The sequence below is a fragment of the Eurypyga helias genome, unplaced genomic scaffold (genome assembly GCF_000690775.1).
Source record: "Eurypyga helias isolate BGI_N326 unplaced genomic scaffold, ASM69077v1 scaffold11811, whole genome shotgun sequence".
Taxonomy (NCBI): domain Eukaryota; kingdom Metazoa; phylum Chordata; class Aves; order Eurypygiformes; family Eurypygidae; genus Eurypyga; species Eurypyga helias.
Genome location: NW_010231570.1, coordinates 22,899 through 48,311, shown reverse-complemented (window position 1 = coordinate 48,311; position 25,413 = coordinate 22,899). Strand labels below are relative to the sequence as shown.

At 39.6% G+C, this 25,413-nt stretch overlaps 1 protein-coding gene across 2 annotated transcripts in view; it reads left to right on the top strand.

Annotated features, from left to right (window-relative positions):
* Positions 1 to 2,351: 2,351 nt before the first annotated feature.
* Positions 2,352 to 25,413, top strand: part of KDM1B (lysine (K)-specific demethylase 1B) — a 23,809-nt gene continuing 747 nt past the window's right edge. Inside the window, exons 1-19 of one of the 2 annotated variants that reach the window (XM_010161121.1) lie at positions 2,352 to 2,441; positions 3,248 to 3,372; positions 5,207 to 5,296; positions 6,079 to 6,190; positions 6,913 to 7,029; positions 8,020 to 8,058; positions 9,161 to 9,365; positions 10,485 to 10,669; positions 11,485 to 11,661; positions 12,535 to 12,609; positions 13,718 to 13,855; positions 15,312 to 15,483; positions 16,525 to 16,652; positions 18,084 to 18,215; positions 18,614 to 18,688; positions 19,572 to 19,688; positions 20,518 to 20,643; positions 22,772 to 22,894; positions 24,907 to 25,059. In XM_010161121.1, coding sequence (XP_010159423.1) covers positions 2,352 to 2,441; positions 3,248 to 3,372; positions 5,207 to 5,296; positions 6,079 to 6,190; positions 6,913 to 7,029; positions 8,020 to 8,058; positions 9,161 to 9,365; positions 10,485 to 10,669; positions 11,485 to 11,661; positions 12,535 to 12,609; positions 13,718 to 13,855; positions 15,312 to 15,483; positions 16,525 to 16,652; positions 18,084 to 18,215; positions 18,614 to 18,688; positions 19,572 to 19,688; positions 20,518 to 20,643; positions 22,772 to 22,894; positions 24,907 to 25,059 — 2,379 coding nt within the window. The remainder of the gene's footprint in view (positions 2,442 to 3,247; positions 3,373 to 5,206; positions 5,297 to 6,078; positions 6,191 to 6,912; positions 7,030 to 8,019; positions 8,059 to 9,160; positions 9,366 to 10,484; positions 10,670 to 11,484; positions 11,662 to 12,534; positions 12,610 to 13,717; positions 13,856 to 15,311; positions 15,484 to 16,524; positions 16,653 to 18,083; positions 18,216 to 18,613; positions 18,689 to 19,571; positions 19,689 to 20,517; positions 20,644 to 22,771; positions 22,895 to 24,906; positions 25,060 to 25,413) is intronic. The other variant, XM_010161122.1, reaches the window with a different exon arrangement.

The window sequence follows — 25,413 nt, the reverse complement described above, 5'->3', positions numbered from 1 at the left end:
TTTGCTGGGGGGGAGTGGTAAAGGTGTGCGCACGGCGTGGTCCCGTCCCGCCCCACCTCTTGTGCGCCGGGCTGCGCTCTCGGTTTCCTCTGTCGGTGTCAGTGTGTGTGGTTTCTTCCCTCCCCCGCCCCCCCCGACTTGCTGTCAACTGTAGAGGTTTCCCATATAGGCCACGCGTTACCGACGGATGGAGCCTTACGGAGCGTGACAGCGTATTGCGCGTGTCTCCCTCTCCTTTTAAAGGGCTTGTTTTCTCCGCCACTAAGGTAATGTTTATAGGATGCACAATCGCATAAAGCTCAGTGAAGTCGGGGGTGTTTGCCTGTTCTTTAAAAATTTGTTGGGTTTGGGGGGTTGTTGTTTGTCTTAGGAGGGGAAGTGGGGCGAAGCGGCGTACAGCTGGAAGCGATGGCCTTTCTTACAGTCATATGCATAGACTGATCCTCCCCCCTCGCCCCCTCCCGTTCTCACCGCCTCATTCTTCCCCCTCTTATAGTGCTTGTAGCAAAAATATGTGATTCCGTATGTCTGGCCTCAGCCCTTCAGAACAGGAGGCCTCTCCGAATCTTAAATCTTTTTACGAAACTTCTCGGTGAATGATAACTGCCACCTTTTTCTAACTGTGTATACGCAACGGAACAGCTACGTGTCCTTTTCCCTTCTTGGATGAAGGGCCTCGCAGCTGCGCCAGCAAGCTGTGAGCACCTGGTAGTCACCCAGAGGAGTCGTCCGGTGCCTTGCTCGGTGCTGGGGCAGTCCCTGGCCTCCGACTGCAAAGGCAGCAGCAAGTAGGAGTGATTATCTGGCGTCAGGGCTAAGGTGACACGGAGAGATAGCGTTGTGCCACTGATCCAGAAGGAAAGCGTGTTGGGGGTGGGGTTGGTGGGGAGCCACCATTTCCTGGGGCGTTATGTAGTAGTTTAGGGAAATCTCATGAAATTACTCTGGTTTCTCTACTCCAACCTCATCTACCCCCTTACAGTAGGAAGTTATGGTGGAGTGATGTTTTGGGTTTGGGTTTTTTTAGGCAATAAAGATTGACTTAATTATTTTTTTCCTTGCTTTAATTAGTTATATGTGTGTGCTGGGGGGTGTTGCATAAAGGAAAGTAAGTTACTGTTCTATTGGGTTGTCTGAACTGGTTTTTTCACTTGTGAATACCACTGTGTGGTTTCCCTTTCCCTCCCAAATCTATTTCTTCTCTCTTGAGAGGAGGGTAAAGCACTGATTTACTTGATTTGCATCAGCTCATTTGAAATACTGCAAAAATGCCCATTCTCTCTTCCTGTTGCCTTTGCTTTTAGCAGAGTTCCTGAACGAAGCTACTGCTTACATGTCCATCACTGTCAGCTTGAACAAGGAAGGTGCAGTGTGGAATGGAGGGAATTGAGAAATCTCAAATACATCAAAAAAAAAAAATTGCAAACTGATCCCTAGTACATTCATGATGTGGGTGCTGTAGTATAAGGGTTTTTTTTCAACTTCCTTTCTGTATGTGATGGAGCCCATTTAGATTTAATTTTTCCTTCAGGCTATTTATTTGTGTTTTAATCCCTGAGAAAGGAATGCTTTTGATAATACCATTTTAAATATGCTTTCATATTTCTGTGGCATACTTCACCACATTCCATGCTTTCCTGCTTACACGATAAACTGTGGTCTTTACCCTATTCCCACCGATGCAGTCAAAGACAGCTATAGAGCTCTCTTGTGGTATAACCCTTTTATTTTCTCCTACAGTATGCTTAACAACAAAGTTGGTGATATTCTGATCTCCTGTAAGTTGCATTGCATCAGACTTTATGTTCTGATGTACTTTCTTAAGAGGGTGTGCAAGTCTTGGAACTGGTTGTTCACCTGATATTAAACATCTCTTCAGTGTGCTGTTTGGAAAAGTGTTTTGCAGTGTAAACCTCTTGCTACCAATAAATCAATAGTTAGCAGGACAAGCGTTACTCCGAGTGGTATATCAGTGCTAGCATTATGAGCTGAGGTATGCTCACTTTGCCAACCCAAATTCCAGTCCAGGTCTTCGCATAATGCAAATAAGATTATTGAAATCCAGGGTATGCTTAGCTGGAACAGCCTGTCATGACGTACTCAAGGATCTAATCTTAACTCCGAATTCAGTTTAAAATAGTAGTATTGTTCCTTTCCCATAATGCCTCATTCTCATTTTCCTCCTGAATTAATAGTCAAGCTAAACAGATTCTTACCTAGGTAACTCTGACAAAAGTAGTATTATGAGTGGTTGTACTGCCCAGGTGATCAGACAGCTCTGCAAAGTCAAGCAATTTAATTTTTTTTCTGAACTACTGCATACGGGTTTTTTTTGCAGATCTAATAATACAATGTCAACTGGAAGAGTACGAACAAAAAAAAAGGCATGTTCTTCAGACCAGTCTCCAGACAACCTTCCTCTGAGGAGTTCTGGAAGACAGGTATTTATAAAAATTTAAGAACACATTGCTTTGAACTCTGTTTTTTTTTTTTTTAATTTATTTTTATAAAGAAAGCTAGCTTTATTGTGGGTTAGACACGGAGTACTTATCCAGAGAGAAGGAGAATTAGTTAATTCTTAGGTAGAGTGTCTCATTTATGAACAATATTCAGAAAAGACATATGCTCAATATAAACTGTAAATACTGGATGTGTTAAAAATACAATCACAGACTTCTGCACAGCCAGACCAAGCTGTCTGCCCATCCAGTCGGAGGCCTAAACTAACACAATACATAGTACCTTTGAGGCTTAGAGGAGACATTTGGTATACAGCTTTGTATCTGGAGTCCAAAAAAAGCCCCATGCCTACTCTATTGAGGTGCAGATAAGATTGCTGCTAGTTAATATCAATAAGTTTGTGAAGATTTTTTTTTTTCTGAAGGAGAAATAGAATGAATGCATGAGGCTTGACTCATTAGCATGTGATGGAGCTTAAAATACGATTTAAACTGGAAGCTTTGCTTATAATTTCTTCAATGGCATCAGTTAGACTAAGGCAAGACATTTTTAACTTAAATGGTATTTCCAGCCTTACTCTTCTGGTGTTGGGCTTTTTTTTGTAGAAAAACTGACCTACTTTGACAGATGTTTCATGCTGCAGCTATTTCACAGTGGAAACAGAAGTTATCATTAGTACCATTTTAACCATTTGATGTTATCCACAAGCTGCAAAACTGTCTGAATGACATTTTATAGAAGGTGCATTTGTGTCATTACTGGTCAGATTTCAGCTATTCTTTATTAGGTGAAGAAGAAAGCAGCTGAAGCAGCAGATGATGATGATGAAGCGTCAGAGAAGAAATATAGAAAGTGTGAAAAAGCTGGATGCACTGCAGCATGTCCTGTTTGCTTTGCCAGTGCAGCTGAAAGGTTTGTTTCTTTTTATTTGCATTTTCTACGGACTTTTCTAAACTTGCAGCTGAAGTTTAGGATCCTAACTGTGTTCTGAGAAATCCCTTTGTTTCTAAATGTAGAGGGAGAATCGAAAGGTATTGATACAAGTCTTAAGATGCCAGGAAAGTGTCAGAAGTTATTCCTGTTGTGGATAGCTATCTACTGTGCAAGTTGCTAATTCAGATACAGAGTATCTTTAGAATCCCCGTATTTATGTTATTAGTGGTGTCTTCTGGAACACGCTTTGCTTCTGTGAAAGTGAGAGCATATTAGTGTAATCTGAGGAAGCTAAACTTGCTTTCAGGGTGTAAAACGAAACCATCATTTACTGCAGAAAGTCTTTATCATTCTTCCATTGGAATGCTTTGCAGTCTGACGTGAGATTCTGAGCTTGAGATTTTAGGTCTTGGGAGAGAGTTGTACTTATTTGACCTTTCTCTTCTTGAGTTGCTCATGACTTTCTGTGTACTTGCACAAGTCCTCTTGCATCCTGACCCTGGCGGTACTGAATGCAGGATTCTGGCAAGGTGCATCTGTAGTAAGCAAGACGTTAGACCTCATGCAGTGGGCAGACTGTAATTACATAGCATTCCTCCCTCCCTGGTTAATGGAGATAAACTTCCCTTGGTGTATTTATTTTCCAATGATATCAAATAATTCAGTGCTTCATTTAGTTACCTGTGTGGATTGTTCTTTGGTGGCAGGAGGTCAAGGTATCCTGGATGTTGTGTTAGGAAAGCCAAGTGCTTTGGCAGTCGCATGAGAGACTTGTAGGGGAGGGGAGCACTTGAGCAATCCGTGTTGGTGATATTATGTTTCTATTTAGGAACCAATAGATACTGCTTAGTCATGTTTTTGAATTGTTATTTTAATATTTTTATTTCCACCCATACCACTTCCCCCCAGGTACATACTTTCAACATCATTTATTTGAGATGAGATCATTTCATGGCTAGCTGTTTCAGTTAGAGGCTTAGGTCGCTGCTTTTTACCTCCTGCTTGAACCATTTAATTGAGTATAATGAGAGTTTTCTAAGTGAAGGGTGATGGCTTGTCTGATGAATATAATCTTTGCTAATGGATATTTCTGGGGGTAATAAAGAATAAATGCCCATAATGTGTAACTGCTTCCTCAGGGTTTTCTCTCTTTGGGTTAAAATCACAGCCAACTTGGTCACGTGAAAAAAAATAGGCAACATCTGTTTTGTGTTCAGATTTGCCTTTATGGTTTTGTCAGTTGTTCTGGGACGGGATGTTGTAATCATTTATAACTCAGTTGATCACATGTACAAGAAAAATACTGGTTTAAATGATCCCTTCTCCCACCCCTGCACTAATATCAGAACAAAATGAAACAAAGTAAAGGAACTGTAAGTTTCTATGGAGAGGGACTTTACCTTCTTATACATTTGCAAAACGCTTAGTGTGTCACAGCACATACTGTAAGAGCAAGCATACTTCATGTTCAGGAAACGTCTGCTTAAAGGGGACTAAAGACAGGCCCAGTTGACCATTGTTAGTGGGAGGTTGCTGGAGGCCAGACCAACTATAAAGCTGCACATTGTGTACGTTTTGCCTCCCCTGCATCTGGCGTTGCTTAGTTTGGAAATTGGAAATGTTTGAGACAATTGAAATGGTCTTATTGTTATTTTTATGACTGAAGTGCCTTGTGCAAGTCAGCCTTCATGAATGTAACATAAAGCCCTGGCTTGTCCAGAATATTTTGCTCACGTCCTAGAATGTGCTAGAAAGATTTTTTTTTTTTCCCCCCAAATGTATCATAAAACTGTCTATGTCTCTTGCATTACAGATGTGCTAAAAATGGGTATACGTCTAGATGGTATCATCTTTCCTGTGGGGAACACTTCTGCAATGAATGTTTTGACCACTATTACCGAAGGTACGTTTGCCAGTATAAGGTTGTGCCTTTTCAGCGCTTATTAAAATGTGGCAGATGTAACAATTATTGAAATGTCATGTACATACAAAGACTTGTCCTCTCTGCTTGCTTTATTCAAAGTGAGGCTTAGGTATTGGTGCTAAGACTGCAGGTGTTGGACTGATCATCAACATGAACGTCGCAGTGTGAACAAAACCGGTTACTTCAGGCAGACTGGTTTGTGTGTTCAGTTATTCTGAAGCTTTTGTCTTTCTGAAAACATCATCAGAGAATTTTATATGATGAGAACAGTTTTAAATAAATCTATTTTCCTTTATAAAGCAAACTCCCAATGTGAGTTCGTGAGAGCTTGCTCTTCTGTAACATCAAATTAGTGAGCAGATTTAACTCTTGGTTAACTGAACTCTCGGTTCAGTGGCCGAGAATACCCTGATCAGGCTCACAGAGTGCTTTCAGCTCCAAGCTCCTTCCCATTTGAGTGGGAGTTGAGTCCAGCTCTTCTAAGGCTTTTGGGGGCTTACGTGCTCAGCTGTACCTGCCACTCAGTCCAGGCCTTAGATATCAGAACGTGTGCTCGTGATCAAGAGGACTTAGTGGTCAGGGTGCAATTTATTGCTGTTATAAGAACCATGACTTTTTTTAATAGGAAAAATATTGGAGACTCTACAGCCTTATTTCTCTGTCCTGATATAAAAATGTTTTAGTATAAGTGGTATTGCTTGAAATGAATTAGATATTCAATTTTCTGACAGCTTGCTGGTTTATTTTCTCTTCCTTCTTAGCCATAAAGATGGATATGAGAAATATACTGCCTGGAAAAGGATTTGGACAAGTAATGGTAAAAGTGAGCCCAGTCCAAAAGCATTCATGGCTGATCAACAGCTTCCTTACTGGGTAAGATGGAGGGTAATTTATTTAGCGGTATATATTTCAATATCACGTTCTGATGTGAGTTTTTGATACTGTATGTTCAGGCAGTAGGTCAGCTGACTTTTTGTGGGAATTTTCTAGTATTAGAGGACTGTGGAAAAGCTCAAGGTGGCAGTTGTGATTAGCTCCTCCATTGTTGGAGACCTTCTCCACACCCCACAAAGAACAGCCTTCCGTGGCTTTTTAGTGAAGTAGCAGCTGCATGATGTTCAGGCAGAATAAGACTTGTCGGGGAAAAGGGCGTGAGCCAGCTATAAGAAAGTACGAGTGTGAAAGACTTCCAAAACAAATTTTGTACTTCCCTAGAAAAGAGAGCAGAAGAAAAGACACTGGAATGGAAGTAAATTTTTTGTTAGTGGTGGTTTTTTCTTGTTATTTTTGAAGTGATGACCAATGTGTTTTTGCAGTGATTTTTGCAAAACTCACCGAAGACCATATAACTGGGTGTTGAATTAGTTTTGGAGTTAGGTTCCGTGGAGAAATTCAGTCTTAGAGGAGATGGACATGAGGTTTCTGTATACCAGATGTCCTTCTTTTGACCTGAGTATTACATGAGAACAAATTAAACAATTATATCTGGCAGCTTCCTCATATCTCCCTTCTTTCTAATTGGTTAGTTATGCTTCATTAATCTTATTTGTAATCAGACAGCAACAAGTAAAAACATGATTGTTTTTGACTTGTAGGTGCAGTGCACAAAGCCAGACTGTGGTAAATGGCGTCAGCTGACAAAGGAAATCCAGCTGACACCACAGATAGCAAAAACCTACAGATGTGGTATGAAACTGAACAATTCCACCAAGGTAAGAGAAGGTTGTTGCTCATATCGAAACTATCAACAGGTTGATTTTTCTTCTTTGCAGACATTAATTTCTTTTTGTTTGCTGCTTAATGTTTCTAATGCCAAAACCAATTATCTGACAGCCTAGAGAGCTGCACGGTGACAGGTCTACACGCTGTTTGGCCTTTTGTTTCCCCAGTGGAAATGTCAAGAAACAACTGTCAGGAATACTCCTTCTCTGCACCATCAATTGTTAAATCCTTCATTCTGAAGCTATGGAATGATTATCAGCATGTATAGACATACGCCAAAATGTTTATTTTTGTTTTGTTTAGCCATGATTTGTTATTGAAGAAAGCATTTGAAAAGCTCAGTGGGCTTTTGTTAATTTCTAGTGAGTTTGTCACAGGGCCTTACATGAAAACTTTCAGCTTTGGAGTGAAGGTAACTCCTGAAATTTGAAAGAGTCCTTATAGTGCCATACAATCTATATAGTTAAAAATATAACATGAAAATACTGACCGTATGAAAATCAGAAGGGTCAGCATGTCATCCTGAAACTTTGTGATAAAGGTCCTCTTAAAGTAAGTGAGAAACTTTTTTTGTGCTCTAGGCTGGAAGAGTCTCTCTGGAAAATGTGGAATATTTCCAGATTTTTTTCTCTAAAATTACTTCCTCCCCCTGTTTGCTTGTTTCAGTGTTTCACTAACTTTTGTGGAATAAAATGTATATTTTAATGTTTGATCAGTAGAAACTATCTAATTTAACAAATGAGAAACATTTTCTGGGGTGTTTTGGCTTTATGGTGTGCTGTGGTTTTAGGTATGCATTTCTCTATTATTTAACTTAATTGACATGATCATCTCTGCTACAGAAGGCTAACACTAACACATTTTTGGTGTGTTTTTTAAATTTAAAGGACTGTGCCATGGCCAAATTACTTTGGTTTTTTATATTTACTTTTTGTTGTACAGCTTAAGAATAGGTCTGATACCATTCACTTTTCTTTCAGACTGAGGGCTCAGACCAGTGCTCCATGCCTGAGGACTTGGTGAGTAGTGGCTGTTCCTCCTCATTTCTCCTAGAATATGAAAGCAATTATAAAGCATGATGTATTTCTTCCCTTTTCTTGGTCCTTTAGCCAATTACGGCAGTATTTATGAATTTTGCTCAGGAAACTGTCAGACACTATTTGCAACAGAGCCTAGGGCCTTCTACTTTCTCATCTTTTTCCTCTTTTCCCTTCCCATACCAGTGAGCTTTCAGGTGGCTCGTGGTGTCATTGTGGCCTGTGATTCCAAGGTTTACTCCTAATTCTCCTTTTTGATCAGGCAAAACAGTATTCAGTTGCCAGCTTGCAAATAATATTCCCCATTCTAAAATTTACATGTCTTTCAGGTGGTTTCTATCTTTAGTCAAGCTAGTCTCCTCTTTCTGAAGGCTGCGAGAGAACAAAAAAACATGTTTTCTCTGTGCTCTCCCTCATTTACAAAACTGGGCTTTGACGTGTGTTGTTGTTTTAGTGGGTTTATGGTCATGTAACCCTGTGTTTCAGATCTAGTATGGTCTGATGTTCAGTAACCCACTGTTGGCAAGTGTACCCGAGGTACCTCTACCCCAGGAAACAAGTTCAAACTTACTGTTGACTGCGGTAGAAGCTTTGCCTTTTGGTTTGCTTAATGCACTTTTGATTTGTAAGTTAAGGCTGAATCATTAGCTTTCGTTAGGGTTTTATAAGGTATTTGATGGGGATAGCAGAATCTAAATTAAACTCATCAGTTAGCCTAGAATTTTCTAAGTTCAGATTTCTAGATGCATTAACAACTGTAAATGTTTTATAAAGGGCCTGATAAGGCATAGGTATGTTGTCATGGCATCTCTCGTGTGTTTGCTTTCCACGTGGGTGTGGAGTTTGTGAAGTTTCAGCTCCATTTCTGAGGAAGAGTTTAATGCTACAGTTTTCTGTGGCAGGCTGAGGAGGGGGAAAGAGGGAGAGAAACTGTCTTTATGACTTGCCATTCTGAGATTGGTACTACTAGTGCTTTTTGGTCTCAGTTTTGGAGGGAGGGGGGGAATTGGTTCGTTTTCCAACGTTTTCAAAGTACTGACGTGTTCTCTTCTCCCCTCTTTCCTTCACTTCTCCGCTTGGCCAGAGAGTGGCTGAAGTTTCAGACCATTGGTGGTACTCCATGCTCATACTCCCTCCTTTGCTGAAAGACAGTGTGGCAGCTCCCTTTCTAGCTGCATATTATCCAGACTGCGTGGGCATGAGTCCATCCTGTACCAGCACTAATCGGTTACCTGGTGAATCCAACCTTGTGAAGTTAGAGCACTTAAAGAGCGTGCCTAATTTGACTGGTAAGGGCCATCTGCAGGGCTCTGTTGCTTAAATAGGTGTGATGAATTTTGTCTTATAACTGAGTTTATAAGGCACATCATGTTCCTGATTCAGAAATACTGGATCTGTTCTCCACTCTAATAAACATTCTCTGCGTGACTGCCTCCATACTTCTTTGATGCAATTTATTCATTTGCAAGATAAAGGTAGTACATTTCGTAGGGCATTTCTTTAGGGAGTAAGCGCAGAGAAAGCACTGCAGTAAGCACAGGCTTTTTGTTTACCTCCTGTCGTTGTTTCTAGAAATGGGAAATTAACTTGCAGGTAACATTGCGTTCTTAAGGAAATGAATATTTATCAAGACCTAACATGATTCTGCTGGTTTTGATACTGTGGACTGTTGGGACTTTAGAGAAAAGGATTTGATTTCTTAAGGCACTCGGGTTCTTCTTAGGTTAATTTTTTGGTAATGACAGTCCTGAGGCTGACAGGCTGGGAGTGTGGATCTGCAGTACAGGTCAGGTGTGGAGAAAGGGAATTCAGGATTCCCATACTCAGCCTTATTGATATACCTCAATACTAACTCAGAGAAAGTTCAGTTTCTGTGCCATCTTAGCAGGCTTTGCTCTCCTCAGGTGCTGAAAATAAATCTGCTTATCTATTCAACAGACACGTACCTGCTTAACAAACAGAAAACTTCGTTCCACAGAGCTACCTGTGCTGCACATGGAAGATGATTACTTTCAGCTACTACCCACGCTGGGCAGTATTGGGAGTTGACGATGAAAGGGATTCAGAGGACTGCATGAGCCTGTTCAGCAATGCTAGGCCTTAGGCTTGAGTTTAGATCCCGTTCCTTGTTGGACTCATCGTGGCATCTGAGGGCACATACTGTTTCTCTGGCAAAACTTAAGCTCTGACAGGTCCAAGACATACCCGTCAGGCAGCAGGACAATAAGCAGTGTCTAGAGGGTAGGAGAGAGGAGTGCGATGTAAATGAAATCATCCTGAAGGTGGCTAGAGGCTGGAAAGCTTCCTGACTTGTTTATCTGTGCGAGGTCAATGGATCATCTTAGAGGGAAAAGGATACAATGAAGGTACGATGGAACATGACTAGGTCTTGGTGTGTCTTTATTCAGTTGCAGGCATGAACAAGTATTTCCAGCCTTTTTATCAGCCCAATGAATGTGGGAAAGCACTTTGTGTGAGGCCGGATGTCATGGAACTGGATGAGCTCTATGAGTTCCCAGAATATTCACGAGACCCTACCATGTACTTGGCTTTGAGAAACCTGATTTTGGCTCTTTGGTACACAAACTGCAAGGTAAGAGATGCTAATAGTGAATTTGTTCACTTACAAGTAGTACTTTGGGGCGATGTGGAGCAAAGGGATGAACTCTCTTCTTAGACATCTCCTTACTCCCCAGAAAAACTGCTCCTATCCTTTTGAAAATCCATTCCAAGATAGACTGGTTATTTGGTGTTTTGGGGGTTTTTGTTTGTTTAGAGTTTTAATGTCTGGGAGGTTCTTTTGCAGAAAAATACCGAAGTTTTGAAAGTACTAAAACTCTACTGAGTCTGCCCAGCTATTAACTTCTAAAGGGATGCTTGAACATTTCTGAACAGTGTTTATGGGTGCTTTAGGGCTATTATTTTTTCATATGACTGTTGGACAGGAAAGTGATTGTCTTTTCACTTATGCTAACTCTGTGACACTGTCTTCAGTAGAATTGCTGGAATTTCACATACTGAAGCTTTCAGACACTGATGTCTGTATTGATCTGAAGGTTTTGGATATTAATCTATTTTTTATTTGGAATGGATTTTACTGGAATGTCATTGTGAGCACTGCCACCAGGTAGATTCATTTTGCAATCAGGGTTGCATTTCAGTACTAATGAACTGTACTAATGGAGCACACATTTATTCCATGTAAATCTAACCTAATGAATTGCTGCCTTACTGTGTAAAGTTGGCTAGCAAGAAACTTCCACAAAACTTGCTTTTAAAATGTTCTCAGCAGCCTGATTCATGATTAATTTTTACCATTTGGTTTACAGTTTAAATATGATGTAAACGCATGAAAAAATGAATATAAGAAAATCAACACTTTTTTTGTTCTTTGTTTTGCCTTTGCAGGAGGCTCTTACCCCTCAAAAATGTATCCATCACATCATTGTTCGGGGGCTCGTCCGTATTCGCTGTGTACAGGAAATGGAGAGGATACTTTATTTTATGACAAGGAAAGGGCTAATTAATACAGGGATTTTATCAGTCGGTCCTGACCAGTATCTTCTTCCTAAAGAATACCACAATGTAAGTTGCTGTAATAATCCCTACGTTATTAGTGCTATAAAACTATGTGGCACGTGTCATATTTTTTTGGTTCTGGATTTTTTGCTCATTACCTGTCATTCTAAACATTTATGTAAAATTACATCTAAAAGCAAATGCATTTCATGTTTTTCACATGGTTCTCATCTGCCTTTAGTGGTTATGGAAGCTACAGACTGAGATAATTCCCACCAAGGTTTTTGTTCTTACTAAAATTTATGGAATTCGGTCCTATGGATTTGTGCTTCCTATAAGCTTTTCAGATGAGTGGTAACTGTGTGAAAAATATACAGTACACGTAGGTTCTTTGTTTATCTTAGTCTTCTAATACACCTCTGCTTCCATAGGCGAGGAAACACCTATTCCATATTGGTTTGCCAGAACTAAGACTAAAGGGTACATATTTATGACTATCAATTTCCTTGACAGCACACAGAAACATCAAATTAAGTGTATTTGTATACGTTTTTAATTCATAAAATAGTTTTTACTGGTCAACCCAATCGGTGATTGAAATTATTACAAGGGAAGTGTGTTTCTTGTCTGATGACTTCAGTCATATTTTTTTACTTGAATGATAACTTCATCTGTTTCAGTTAAAAGAAATTGAGACATCTGCTTTCAAAGTCCTTAAAATTGTAATTATTTTCAAAGCTATAATTGATCTTTTTCCTATATTGAATACACTATCATCTTTAAAGGTTATCACTGATTACTTTAGAGGACAAGAAAGACAGCCTAGACTTCTGAAACCTATGGGTATCTTTAACTTCGTCAAGAAGAAAAAGAAGTGGGCAATGGTAATTTCTATTTTATTTCTAACTATTTTTATTTAAATCTTTTAATATTTTTTAGAAATCTGTCATTATTGTTGGAGCTGGTGCAGCAGGATTAGCAGCAGCCCGACAGCTGCACAACTTTGGAATTAAGGTAAGGCTCTTTAGACACACTACTTAACAATCAGATTTCCTCTGCTTTGAAAGTGTTTTTCATCAAAATGAAAAAAAATTACATTCTTGTTACAAACATTTATGTATAGGGCATCCTAATTAATTTGTAAAATCTGGGGGTTTGCTTTGTAAATCTGCTGTTTAAAAACAGCATTTATTTGTATCTAAAATTCAACAAAGCATGCAGTGAATATTTTATATAGACTTGGCTTGGGAGGCTAAGGGAGACATGGATATTCATGTCCAAATAATGGGACTGTAGATGATGATGGCTGTTTAAATGAGGCGAAATTTTCTTTGCACTTTACCGTATTTACTTGTTGCTTATTAAAACCAAGAAAATCACATGTATTTCCTTTTTCCCTCATATTGTGAGTGTGATCTCACAATATTTACATGTTGACATAAATATAGACATCACAGTATTATGAAAATCTGTGGGACTCTACACATGAAGTGTTTGCAGGGTTGATGTTTAAGGAAATGAATGAGCATCTGACTTTCTGGATTTACATATTTATATGGTCACATATGTATATATTTATATGAAACCCTGAATCCTATAGTCCCATTAACTCATCCTTTGGTTGCTAAATAGCAAATTGCAGTGTAACCTTTTTGTACACCAAATTGCATGGAAAGCTATCCTGCAGTAATATATATAAGTATCAACTGGCAGGACTTTTTTTTCAATATATAAAATATATATATTTATATATATATATGCACTGTTGCTTTCTACTGTTCTAGAGAGATGGAGTTTCCTTAAAAAGACTTTCTCTAAATAGATAATACAAGTAAGTAAAGGTAAATATAGTCAGTCAGACATCCTTTCGGTCCAGTATCCTGTGTCTGTCTATGACAACTAGTGGATGCTAAGGAGGTATGCACTAGTGGTGGAAATACTTGAGAATGGTTTTTTTTTGTATAGCCCAGGAATAAATATCTCCAAAAGGTGTATGGACTTCCTCACCTGGACACTGCACCCGGATCATTGTGTTTAATAGCCTGTAGCATGCCTCCAATATTGAACAGATATGTTTAATATAATCAAATCTTACAATTTACTAAGCTGCATTGTGTCGTAGGTCATTGTTTTAGAAGCTAAAGACAGAATTGGTGGCCGAGTGTGGGACGATACGACATTCAAAGGAGTCGCTGTTGGAAGAGGTGCACAAATCGTCAATGGATGTGTCAACAACCCAATGGCACTAATGTGTGAGCAAGTGGGTTCCCTGCAGTGGTCATGCGTTATCAATAGTGAAAAATTGTTGTTTAAGGCAGGTTGGCGCAGCTGGGTAAGGGTTGGAGTCCTTTTTCCTGATTTGATTAAAACCCTCTTCTGCGTTGTAAGTAAACTGTGTTGCAATTATATCTTTGATAACAGTGGAGGACAGAGGAGGGCTATAGGGTGGCTTTGGGCATGTCATGTAAATTAAAACAAGGCAGCTCCAGCTTCAGAAACAGAGGAAACTATATTTTTCCCTCCTCGGTAGACTTCCTTAGAGCTGAGAAAGGCTTTACTGTGGGAGGCTATTGATATGTTGTTGTAATACATAGTTCTATGACGCACTTGCCGTTGCTCAGGTCTGTCTATGTTTCTCGTTCAATTCTGCACAAGATGCATATATATCTACTGATGCAAACACACTGCAGTTTGATTTTTGTTGTTATTGATTTGATTTGTCGGGGGGGGGGAGGCGGCGGGCAGGAAGCTGAGTTTCTGCAAGTGGAACTTGAGTATGGATTTTGTTCAGTGAGGCATGAAAATCCAGCCATGGTGCTTTAACTGTTTAGTGCGCTAAGGTATCAAGATTTTTTTTTTTTTTTTTTAATCACGCTTTAGTTATGAGGTGAAAAGCAATGACTTCTGAATACACATATGGTGCCCGTCCCTTTGTGGCCACTGGATGTCAACTTTCATTCAAAGTACAACTGTATCTTGAGAAGAGATCTGTGGTTGGTGACCACCAGCCTGGAGAGATGTGAGGATATATGAAAAACCCTGGAGCACACCCTAAGTCAAAAAGCCCTAGGAAGAAGTTAGCACTGTATTTGTGCTCTTTTCTCTAGATTGACTCTGTAGAACATAAAAACGTCTTTATTCTGACTTAGCTCTGTTGTGTGTCTGGTGCAAGTCGGACAAGCAGAGCAAGATGCTAGGTTTAATTCCAAATAATTTCTTTCTTTGCTTATTAATGAAATTGGCGGTAACTAGTAAGCAACGTCTTTTCAGTTTCTGAATGCGGGAAACTGTTGGGGCATCAGGCACCAGAAAGTTGTCGAAAGGAACTATTTTTACTGACGATTTAGAGAATAAGGTGAGATAGAAATGAAGGAGACTGGTTCATCATGTTTGATTACCAGATCCAACATCTCTGTACCTGTCCCTGGCCTGATAGGAAAGTTGGAGATGAGCTTTTTGAGAATCCTGGATAAAGAAAAGGATCGAAGAGTGGGGAACAACAGTTTGTGGACAATTAATGGATAGAAGGGTTGTTGTTGGTATTCTAGTTTTAGGAGGACAAAAGTTTGACTTAATCTGACTATTTAGTGTCTTGGATGTTTTTAAGTGGCATCACTTAAATCTGAGGGATTCACCTTACTTCAAATAACTTTGAGCAGGCTAAGGCACTGTAATTCTTCTATACTTAAAAAGCAATAAAATGTCTTTTTCTTAAGCTTGGCATTAAAATGCACAAACTAGGGGAGAAATGTGACTTGATCCAGGAAGGTGGAAGGATAACAGATCCCACTATTGATAAACGTATGGACTTTCATTTCAATGCCATCCTAGATGTCGTCTCTGAGTGGAGAAAAGATAAAACCCAACATCAGGATGTTCCTCTTGGTGGTAAGTGGCAGATGTATTGCAAGATTGTGAAGAGGTTGGCCATGTTCATAGTTTTATATTAAATTGGCTGTTACACTGGACATTTTTAGACGTGTATGGCTGTACATCTGCTCTTAGATCCAACAGTGATAACCTGGCTCTTTGGAGGACAAAAGGCGATCTATTGACTGTTGTATACACACTGACCAAAATGACACTTGTAACTTTTAAGGAAGCCTAATTTTTGAAGGCTTTTATAATACTGTGTGACTTGTCATACAGTATCTTGTTTTCATGAGGTAGCTTTTTCAGTATAACCAGTGGCTCTAGCGGTTCAAAAGATTTGCTTCTTGCTGAGGCAGGCCATAGCTAGCCATAACTCTTACACTTTTTGACTAATCTGTCTAAAAAAAGAGCCTGATCAAAGCCTTCTGCTGGCAAGAATAGTTCCATCTCCATTGGTAACGCCTCCCACCACACTTAGAGCATGCAAGCATATTCAACAACAAAATATAAACTTGCTCAGAAATGCCTGCCTCCCAAGTCTTTGCAGCATGGATTTTTTAAAGACAGAATCGGTAACTCGTATGTTCTTCAGTGGACTCTGGATTGAATTTCTCAGGTCTTTTGGTTTTGTAAAAATGAAGCAGGATTTATTTGCAAGCATTCTCTATTATCTTTAAGTGTATTTCCCTTGAAATAACCTCAACTCTATATTGTTGATAGCTAAACAGTCAATTTCTCTCCTGTCTCCATTGGCTAATCCCAGCAGTCCTGTTGCACAGCAGTTTTTATTTTTTCTTTTAAATAATTTTAATCTCTTTTTTTTTTTTCTTCCCTGAAGCTGTGTTTTACTAAGGAAAACTGTGATTAAACAACGAAGTTGTATTTTGTAATTGGAAGGATCTTGCAGTTTTTTATTCTTCTATGAGAAGAAAAACATCTTTGTGCAATTTGGCCATAAACTTGAAAATCTTGTGGTCCAGAGAATCGCATATTGAAATGCAGTAGGACTTCTGACGAGTTGTTATATATTCTTACTTTAACCATGTTCTTTCACAGAAAAAATACAAGAGATCTATAAAGCCTTTATTCAGGAGTCTGGTATCCAGTTCAGTGAGCTGGAAGAAAAAGTGCTACAGTTCCATCTCAGTAATTTGGAGTATGCCTGTGGCAGCAATCTCTCTCAGGTGCGTTTTGACAGCTGTGTTCTGAAGTGATTGAGAATCACAGAAAACAGGGTTGGAAGTAATGCTGAGAAGTCATCTGATCCATCCCATGGCCCAAAAGGAAGAGTCAGCTATCCCTAAACTGTTCCTACATCCCTAATCTGTTCTTTAAAAGCATTGAGACACAGGCTCTGGCACTGCCTTCGTTAATCCAATGGGAGTTCATGACACGCTTCCAGCGACATCCTCTTTAACGCAGGAGTTGAAAGTGGATGGTGCAGTGCAGTAGGGTGTTTTGCTGGGTGGTAGGATTCACAGGAGAGTTACTCTTCCTCAGATGTTGTGTGTGACTTCTGCTTCTCAGTTCTGTGTTTAAAAACTGAGGTATTTCTCTACCTTGCTAGGTATCTTGAGAATAAATGCATTTAACTTCAGAAGTGTTCCAACACCCTGACGGTGGGCCCCAGTTCACCACTCCTAGGTATTCTGTTGACTGTGTGATACTTGGCTTTCCTCGCGACATCAGTTTTAACCAAGCAGGTTCAGGAAATATCAAAGTATGAAGTTGGTTGCAGTGTGTTAAGTTACTGGGGCTTGGGTTAAAGATGTTTAGGGTCAACTTGGCTACAGTAGCGGGGAAGATGGTTGATGTACAGATGCACAAATCTGATCTGAACTGAGAAGCGTATAAGAACATAACAATAATCTGCAAGACAATGCTATACCAGGTCAGTCAGTGGAAAATATTTTGCTATGTTGAGCTTTCACACTTTCACGCTTCACGAGCACCCAGGGGAAATGAGAAAGATGTTAAAATCTATCTTACCTTCAATTTGAAAATCAAAATATGAGGTAAATGCGACTAGAGTGACGGGAATTGACATTCGAATAGCAGTTTGAGAATTGCTTCAGGTTTTCCACTGCTAAGTTGTGATCGCTTAGTGCAAATATCACTATTGTACTATGAGTTTGCAGGGGTGTGGGGAGAAAGTCAGTGAAAGATATCGTAGAAGAACCTCCAAAGTGACAGAAAAATTCCATCGAGATGTTTTTATATCTAATTTTCTAGGGAAATAAAATTTTTCCATTTTTTATTTGAACGTCTTAAGGCTGTAAAACCTGATTTCTTTGCTAGAGACAAAAAGGTAAAATAATAAAACTGCAGTCCATTTGAATTTTTGTATTACTTTCCTTGTTTTCTCTACCAAGCAGAACTATAAATTACTTGCTAGTAATCAACCCATATTATGACATTTCATAATCCAGCAATTCATACATTGTCTAGTGGCCTTAGGTAAATAAGCCATTTGCTTTTGTCAGCGTTGATATACATGCTGGTGTTTTTCTTGCAGCTGTGAAGGGAATTATGGTGGCTTCTTCTAAACTGTGGGACTTTTGCTATTACCCTTGTCACCTCACCAGTAGAGACAGCTAGTTATGTTCTGTCCACAGGTATCTGCACGCTCATGGGACCACAATGAATTTTTTGCCCAGTTTGCTGGAGATCACACTCTACTAACTGTGGGATATTCTACTGTGATTGACAAATTGGCAGAAGGGTTGGACATCCGGCTGAATTTCCCAGTGAGTCTGGAAAACGTTGATGCAGTGCCTGTCTTGGATTGCTTTGAATCACCCAATCATTATCTCTGTATTTTTTTTTTGGACCAGGCAAATCGGTGCCTGTGATTATTTTATTTTGACTTGTCTCTAAGAAAAGAGAGGACAATTTCAGCATTTTTGGAATCCCTCTGAGGATTATCAGTATTTAAGTATTATGATATGATGAGCTTGTATGTTAGAATCGTGACAATTTTTACTTTTTCTGCTTCCATGACGGCAATTTTTTTCTTTCATTATTTCTCTGGAAATTTGTGTTCTTCAATTTCTAGTTTGCAGACTGGTGCAACATTGTCTATTCTTGTCTGAATTTGCATGGTGTGTGTAGATTTTGTGATCTTCTTCAACTTGTCTTTCAATAGGTACAGAGTGTTGACTATTCTGGGGAAGAAGTACAGGTCACTACCGCAGATGGAACAGTGTGGACGACACAAAAGGTATTCAATATGCTTCAGGATTAAGGATTTTAGGGAAGGCAGGAACAATACTGACTGTAGTACACGTCCATTTGTCTTTTTTTTTCCCCGCAGAAGACTATGTAGTCCAATTTCTTCCCAATCAAATATGAAAACTCATATGTTCTAGCGACCTGTATTTGGATGTCCTAGAGCCCATTTTTCATGGCCCTAGGTTGATTTGAAGAACTAAGTACTTTAAAGGTAGTACTAAAAATGTGAAGCAAATAGATTTTTATCTGGTCCTTGATGGCGACAGTTACGTTTCCTGGTTCCATTCCCTGCTCAGCTTTACCCCATTTAGCATGTGAATCTGCGCTGTTAAAATTTTTCCCTTTGGATGCAGGACTTAACAACCCATATTTCTCAGTCTCACTTATTCCCTGTGTCCTCACCTGCTTCATGCTGCGTAATTTAGCTTTTAGTAATTTTTGAAGTGATACATAAACTAGATCAAGACTGGATTGACATGAACAGTGTTACTGAGCTTATTTTAAAGAGAAGGGATCTGTGAAGGAAGGGAACACAAACCATAACAATGACCATCTTCTCTCCTTTCACAAAGCCAGTTTTGTGAAAGTGATGGACCATAATTTACAGCAGGTATTAAAATTAGTAGCATGGTTAGCCACTCTGGTACAAGCAGTTCAACAGACTACAACTTAAAAACAGTGAACTGCAGGATCTGTTCTCACCTGAATGTAAGACGTGTTTCCCATTAATGGGGAGTAAAATCAGACACTGATCTGGAGATGTGTGGTGAATATTGCATAAGAATAACCCAAGATAGTTAAGAGGATGCTGTGAGGCCTAAGTGCAGTATTCAGCTTTTGCTGCTGTTGTGATTTTTAAATATTTCTTTCAGGTATTAGTGACTGTACCACTGTCCCTTCTTCAGAGAAATGCCATTCAGTTTAACCCTCCACTGTCAGAAAAAAAAATTAAAGCCATTAGTAATTTGGGAGCAGGAGTCATTGAGAAGGTAAATCATTTCAGATTGTATTTCATTTTCTCTTCATAGAAACGTGGGCTGCTTTGTCCCCGTTGCTTTTGCTGTGTATTTCTCAGGATTTATTATGCATTTGGTTTTACTTCTATGTAGTAGCCCAGAAGAGCAAAGTGCTACCGACGACCACATGTATTTCTGTTTCTTCGATTTCCCAACTTAATGGGAAACTGTTTGCAGAATCACTTCACTGCTTAAACATTTTTGCCTAATTTGGAGCAAGCCTTCGTGATGGTCTTAGATCTTCCAAAATTCTAATAATATGCTTACTCCAGGTTGTTTCAACCTAATACTTAAACTATTTCAGAAGAATACTGAAGGCTGTGTATTTGACCAGTATAAAATCTCCTACCCTTTCCCGGTGCAAAAAGACAGCTTCTGCTGATAAGATCCCTAGAAAGAAGTGTGTTTAGAGCAAAACGTAAGTAAACAAAGCAGAAGTAATGCCAGAAACAGGATTGTAACAACATTGAAATTTAAAGGCAAGATTCAGAAACCCCACACACAGGATGGGGATTGCTGCATTCTACGCTAGGTTTGTAAAAATTCTGTGGAATTTCTAGAGCATTTTCCACACTGAATCCCATTTTGAATTTGATACTGTCTGTTCATTTGCAATTTGTGAGACTAGCGCAGGGGTTTTTTCCTTCACTGCCCCCCTTGGAGAACAGGCCCTGTGTTGAGACCCTCTCATAAGAACTGGGTGTCTCCAATGGAGTGGAAAAGCTAAAAAGAAGAACATCATATCCAGTTACGAGTTTTGTGGTATAAAATCTTTTAATTCACTCTCACGCTCTCTCTCTAGATTGCCTTGCAGTTTCCTTATAGATTTTGGGACAGTAAAATTCAAGGAGCTGATTTTTTTGGTCATGTTCCACCCAATTCCAGCCAGCGTGGGCTCTTTAGTGTTTTCTACGACATGGATCCAGAGGTATCATATGCTAGCTATATATTCTGTTGGCGCTTCAGAAATTCAGTTTGGAATCTAGGTGCAATAATTACAAAACAATGAAAGTTTTCTTCTCACACCCACCCCCCACCCCCCAGCTGTTAAAAGAAGTGGCTCCCACCCAGCTATTAAGTGGAAGCAGTGTTATTTATCAAGAAAAAGCTGATTGATACCTCATTGTCATAAATGGGAATGTTTTCCTACATATGGATACAAAATAATATGCAAGCAAGTTAATACTTTTATTCTCAAACTGTTTTGAAGACAAGTGTGTAATACCTGACTATAGATTACCAGTATGGGAAAAAGTCTGCCAGTCCAGTTTAGGATTTTTGTTTAGGATTTTATTTAAATCAGCTGAAAATCCTGTTTAAACCCCCCCTCCATGATAGCTTATTAACTCGGAATGGCTTGTACTAGCCTGAAAAACTGTGTGGAGTGGCAGAAGAAAAGACAAACACCAGGTTTTCTATGAAGCTGAGATCTGTAGGGTCAGTCCCAAACTCGTCGATTTCAAAACAAATTCATATCAGTGCATTGGCATCATGTTTCTCTTCCCTGCCAGTTCCAAGCAGACACATTACACATGTGTATCTTAGCTTTTCATGCTTTTACAACAACTGCTGCTTACTGCTTGGCAGCAACTAAGAGGCCATTTTGTAACCTCATGGCTTACTCCAAAAGGAAAACATCCTGTGAAGATTATGCTCTGTTACTATGCCCTCTGTGCCGGTATATGACTGTTGTTAAAGACATTTTCAATACTTTTAAGCTCATTCTACATGTGGTTCAGTGCGCTGGTGCTGTCCAGAGACACTAGATATAATTCTTAATTTGCTTGATAGCTATTCTCTGCTAGCTGTCAAGTTTAGTAACAGAAGAATTGCCTTATATAATTGAGAGGGAAGTTCTTGTGAAGAAGCTGAGAACCTGTGTGCTATTCTATCGTCATCACTTCATCTTTGAAAGTTCTGCATGGTAGCAGATGTCTTGAAGTGGAAGGAAACATCAGTAGAACTGAGCTTTCATTTCTTGGGCCAAAATCTGCTGGTAAGAACTTGGTACTGGCCTAACCCAAACCACATCTAACTAGTATTTAAATAGATTCTTTGTGTTACCACCTTTTGAAATTGGAGTACAGCTGAGGTGGACTTTTGGCACGTGTTGTAGTTTAACCCTAGTGGGCAACTAAGCCCCACATAGCCACTCACTCAGCCACCCACCCTCCCCCTCACAGTGGGATGGGGGAAAGAATCGTAAAAGTGAGGAAACTCGTGTGTTGAGATAAGGACAGTTTAATACGTAAAGCAAAACCCATGCAAGTACAGCAAAACAAGGAATTATTCACCCCTTCCCATCGGCAGGCAGGTGTTCAGCCATCTCCAGGAAAGCAGGGCTCCATCACACATAACGGTTACTGGGGAAGACAAGCGCCATCACTCTGAACGTCTCCCCTTTCCTCTTTCTTCCCCCAGCTTTATATGCTGAGCATGACGCCATATGGTATGTAATAATCCTTTGGTCAGTTGGGGTCAGCTGTCCCAGCTGTGTCCCCTCCCAGCTTCTTGGGCACCCCCAGCCTCCTCACTGGTGGTCTGATGTGAGAGGCAGGAAAGGCCTTGACTCTGTGTAAGCGCTGCTCAGCAGTGACAAAATCATCCCTGTGTTACAAACACTGTTTTCAGCAAAAAACCCAAAACACAGCCCCCTACTAGCTACTGTGGAGAAAACTAACTCTATCGCAGCCAAAACCAGGACAGCACAGAACTGGAGCTTAAGAGGTCTGTCTCAAAGAACAACACTGTAAGTGCCAAATCTTTTGGTCCAGCCTTTAAATAGGTATGTAGGAAGTTAATTCAGCAAGTTGTAAAAAGGGGCTGACCATAATACAGATCTGTGAACAAGACATGAAAGGATGTTAGTAATTTGAGCGTAAATTCCATAGAATATTCACCCTGTATCCTAAGGAATGAAACCCACTTTCCTCTAGAACGAAAGTTCCCTTGCAGCTGAGAATCTCTGACAATACCAATTGAAAGGGACTGTTCAAGAAATACTTAATAACCTAGTAATTTTGAAATTATCTCATATGTTGATATCTTGGGTTTAGGGCAAGCAAAGCATTTTAATGTCAGTGGTTACTGGAGATGCTGTGACAACCATCAAGAATTTAGATGATCAACAAGTACTGCAACAGTGTATGACTGTACTTCGAGAGCTGTTTAAGGAGCAGGTAAGAGAAGACTTTTTTTTTTTTCCCCAGAGATGAATTAACTTGCCAGCAGAGGTAAGGCTTTCAATTCTATTACTTCATGATGTATAGGGAAACCTTTTGACATTTTAAACTACTTTTCTTCTCATGTCAGTTTGAGAGAATATGCTTCCTTTGAGATCCACTAAAACCACTGTTTGGTCTCTTGTGTGAGGAATGTGCATTGAAGTATCTTAGATCTGTCTGAAGGAAAATGGTAATGAATTGAAAAACAGAAATGAACTATCATCCTTTGAAGTGCTTTTGGAAAGGAAAATTAATTAAAAGCAGTACTTTAGGCAGGTAACACAAATACACATCTTTCTTAGTTGTCACTTTTTCCAAACTTTTTTACTGGTCATCACTGCTTCCAATACATTGTAAGAGCTTTAAGCTAGATTAATTTGATTGCGATTCCCCTTCCCTCCATGTAAAAAGCAACTGAAATTACACCACCCCCACCATCCCCAAACCAAACAAATCCCTCACTCTTCTAATAAAAAAACCAACCCTTCCTAAGCTGTCTTGGAATGGAGGTACAGCCACAATGGTCAAGGGCCCTACATCCGTACTGTAAAAAAACACTAGATAAAAATTTCTACTTTTTTTCCTCCCCCAGCTCATCATCTGGATAAAAACTAAGAGGTAAATCAGAGAAATCTGGGGCAAGCAGAAGACTGTCACTTACCTATGTTACTTGCATTCCACTCCATAGACAGTACTGCCTTAAATTACTTAGAGCAGTTGGATCCCAAGGAATGCTTGTGTTAATGTTCATGGGTGACCATGCAAGTTTTACTGATGGTTCAGGTGTTGGGATTAATGACCTTGGAAAAAAACAGCATCTGAGAGCCAGACCTTTCCCCAAAAGCATACTTTTGGTAACGGCTTTACAGTTACCAGAACCATGTGCAACGTAAGTCCGCATACCTGCTATTTTGCTGTCATGGGAATGTCGAGGTAGCAAATAGGTCTTTGGCTTTGGTGCCACTCCAGCCTAGAAGAGTGATTTTCACACCTGTCTCCGTGGTTTATAGCAGTTGTGAATGTCAGTCATCTGTCTGCAATGCAGCAGTATTTTCAAAGACAAGATAGCTTCCAGGAGCTTACCAGAACTACTTCTGGGATGTCCAGGAAACTTGCTGTGCTTGGCTAGCCTTTGTCTTGATTGCTTGGGTTTTATTCTCTCGTGTGCTGCCTGAATGGAATAGTCTGCTTGTTGTTATCACATGTTGTGCAAGAGGCAACCGGCGGTGCTTCTGTTTACTTCTCACAAGCCCCTCAGGAGTAAGACTCAGCTGTAGTTGACTAAGCCTTTGCACAAACGTTACCCTGGCTCCTTTTGGTGGGATTGTGTGGCATGTACATGCTGCAGTGTGACAAGGAATACACGGTATTACTGACATGGCTTAGCTACAGACACTCTGAATTCCTGCTTTTTCTTTTCTCCGTGAACTTAGTTTTCAAGCCAGCTCATTTTCTGGTCTTAGATAAGTAATGTTATTTCTCCATTGGAATAACATTATCTCCAAAATGAAGATTACATTTTGAGATTTAACAGGCTAGAAGGAGGAAAGCGTAATGCCTTACCAAGATGGAAAGTGCTTGCAATGATACAGACAAACATGCTGACTGATGTTGATAGTGGTATTTTATCAGTTTGCAACAACAAATATGTATTTAGAGGAGACGGGTTGTTGTTTTTTTTTTTTTTTCTTCTTGTGTAGTTCTAGGTGCATTACAATATCCAGATTTGTTGCATTCAAAACAGTGCAACTGTGATGTTTCAGACATCAGGCAAGTCTAGCAAACAAAAATATCTTCGTGGTTAGCAGTATAATAAAGAAAATGGGAATTTAGTTCTGGAATGTGATCAGATCTGTGTCATAATACTACTGCATTCTCTCAAGATTACAAGAAACTGTTTATGAGAAAAAAGCTATACAATTATGAGGTTTTCTTTGTGGTGCATAACTTTTATTTTCATGATGCAGGAAGTTCCTGACCCAGTGAAATTTTTTGTTACTCGATGGAGCAAAGACCCTTGGCTCCAGATGGCATATAGTTTTGTAAAAACGGGTGGCAGCGGTGAAGCTTATGACATTATAGCTGAGGACATACAAGGAAAAGTTTTTTTTGCTGGCGAGGTAAGTATCTTTGATACTGTTGATTAGTTATTGGGGAACTATTTCTTATGAAAGATCATCTTTTGCTAACCAACAGCATTAATCTAGACGTAGCATGTAAATACTGTCTTACACAAATATGCTAGCTTTTCTTGATTTTGACACAGAACCCTCTTTATTCATATTATTATGAGCCATGGAAAGCCTGACAAATATTTCAGGAGTGATGTGTGTAACCAGTTAGTGCAGAACATGACAGGACTATACAATCCACTTGTATTTATAGTCAAATTGTCTTTGTTATCATGGATTGGTTTAGGTTGGAAGGGACATTTAAAGATCATCTAGTTCCAACCGCCCTGCCAGGGGCAGGGT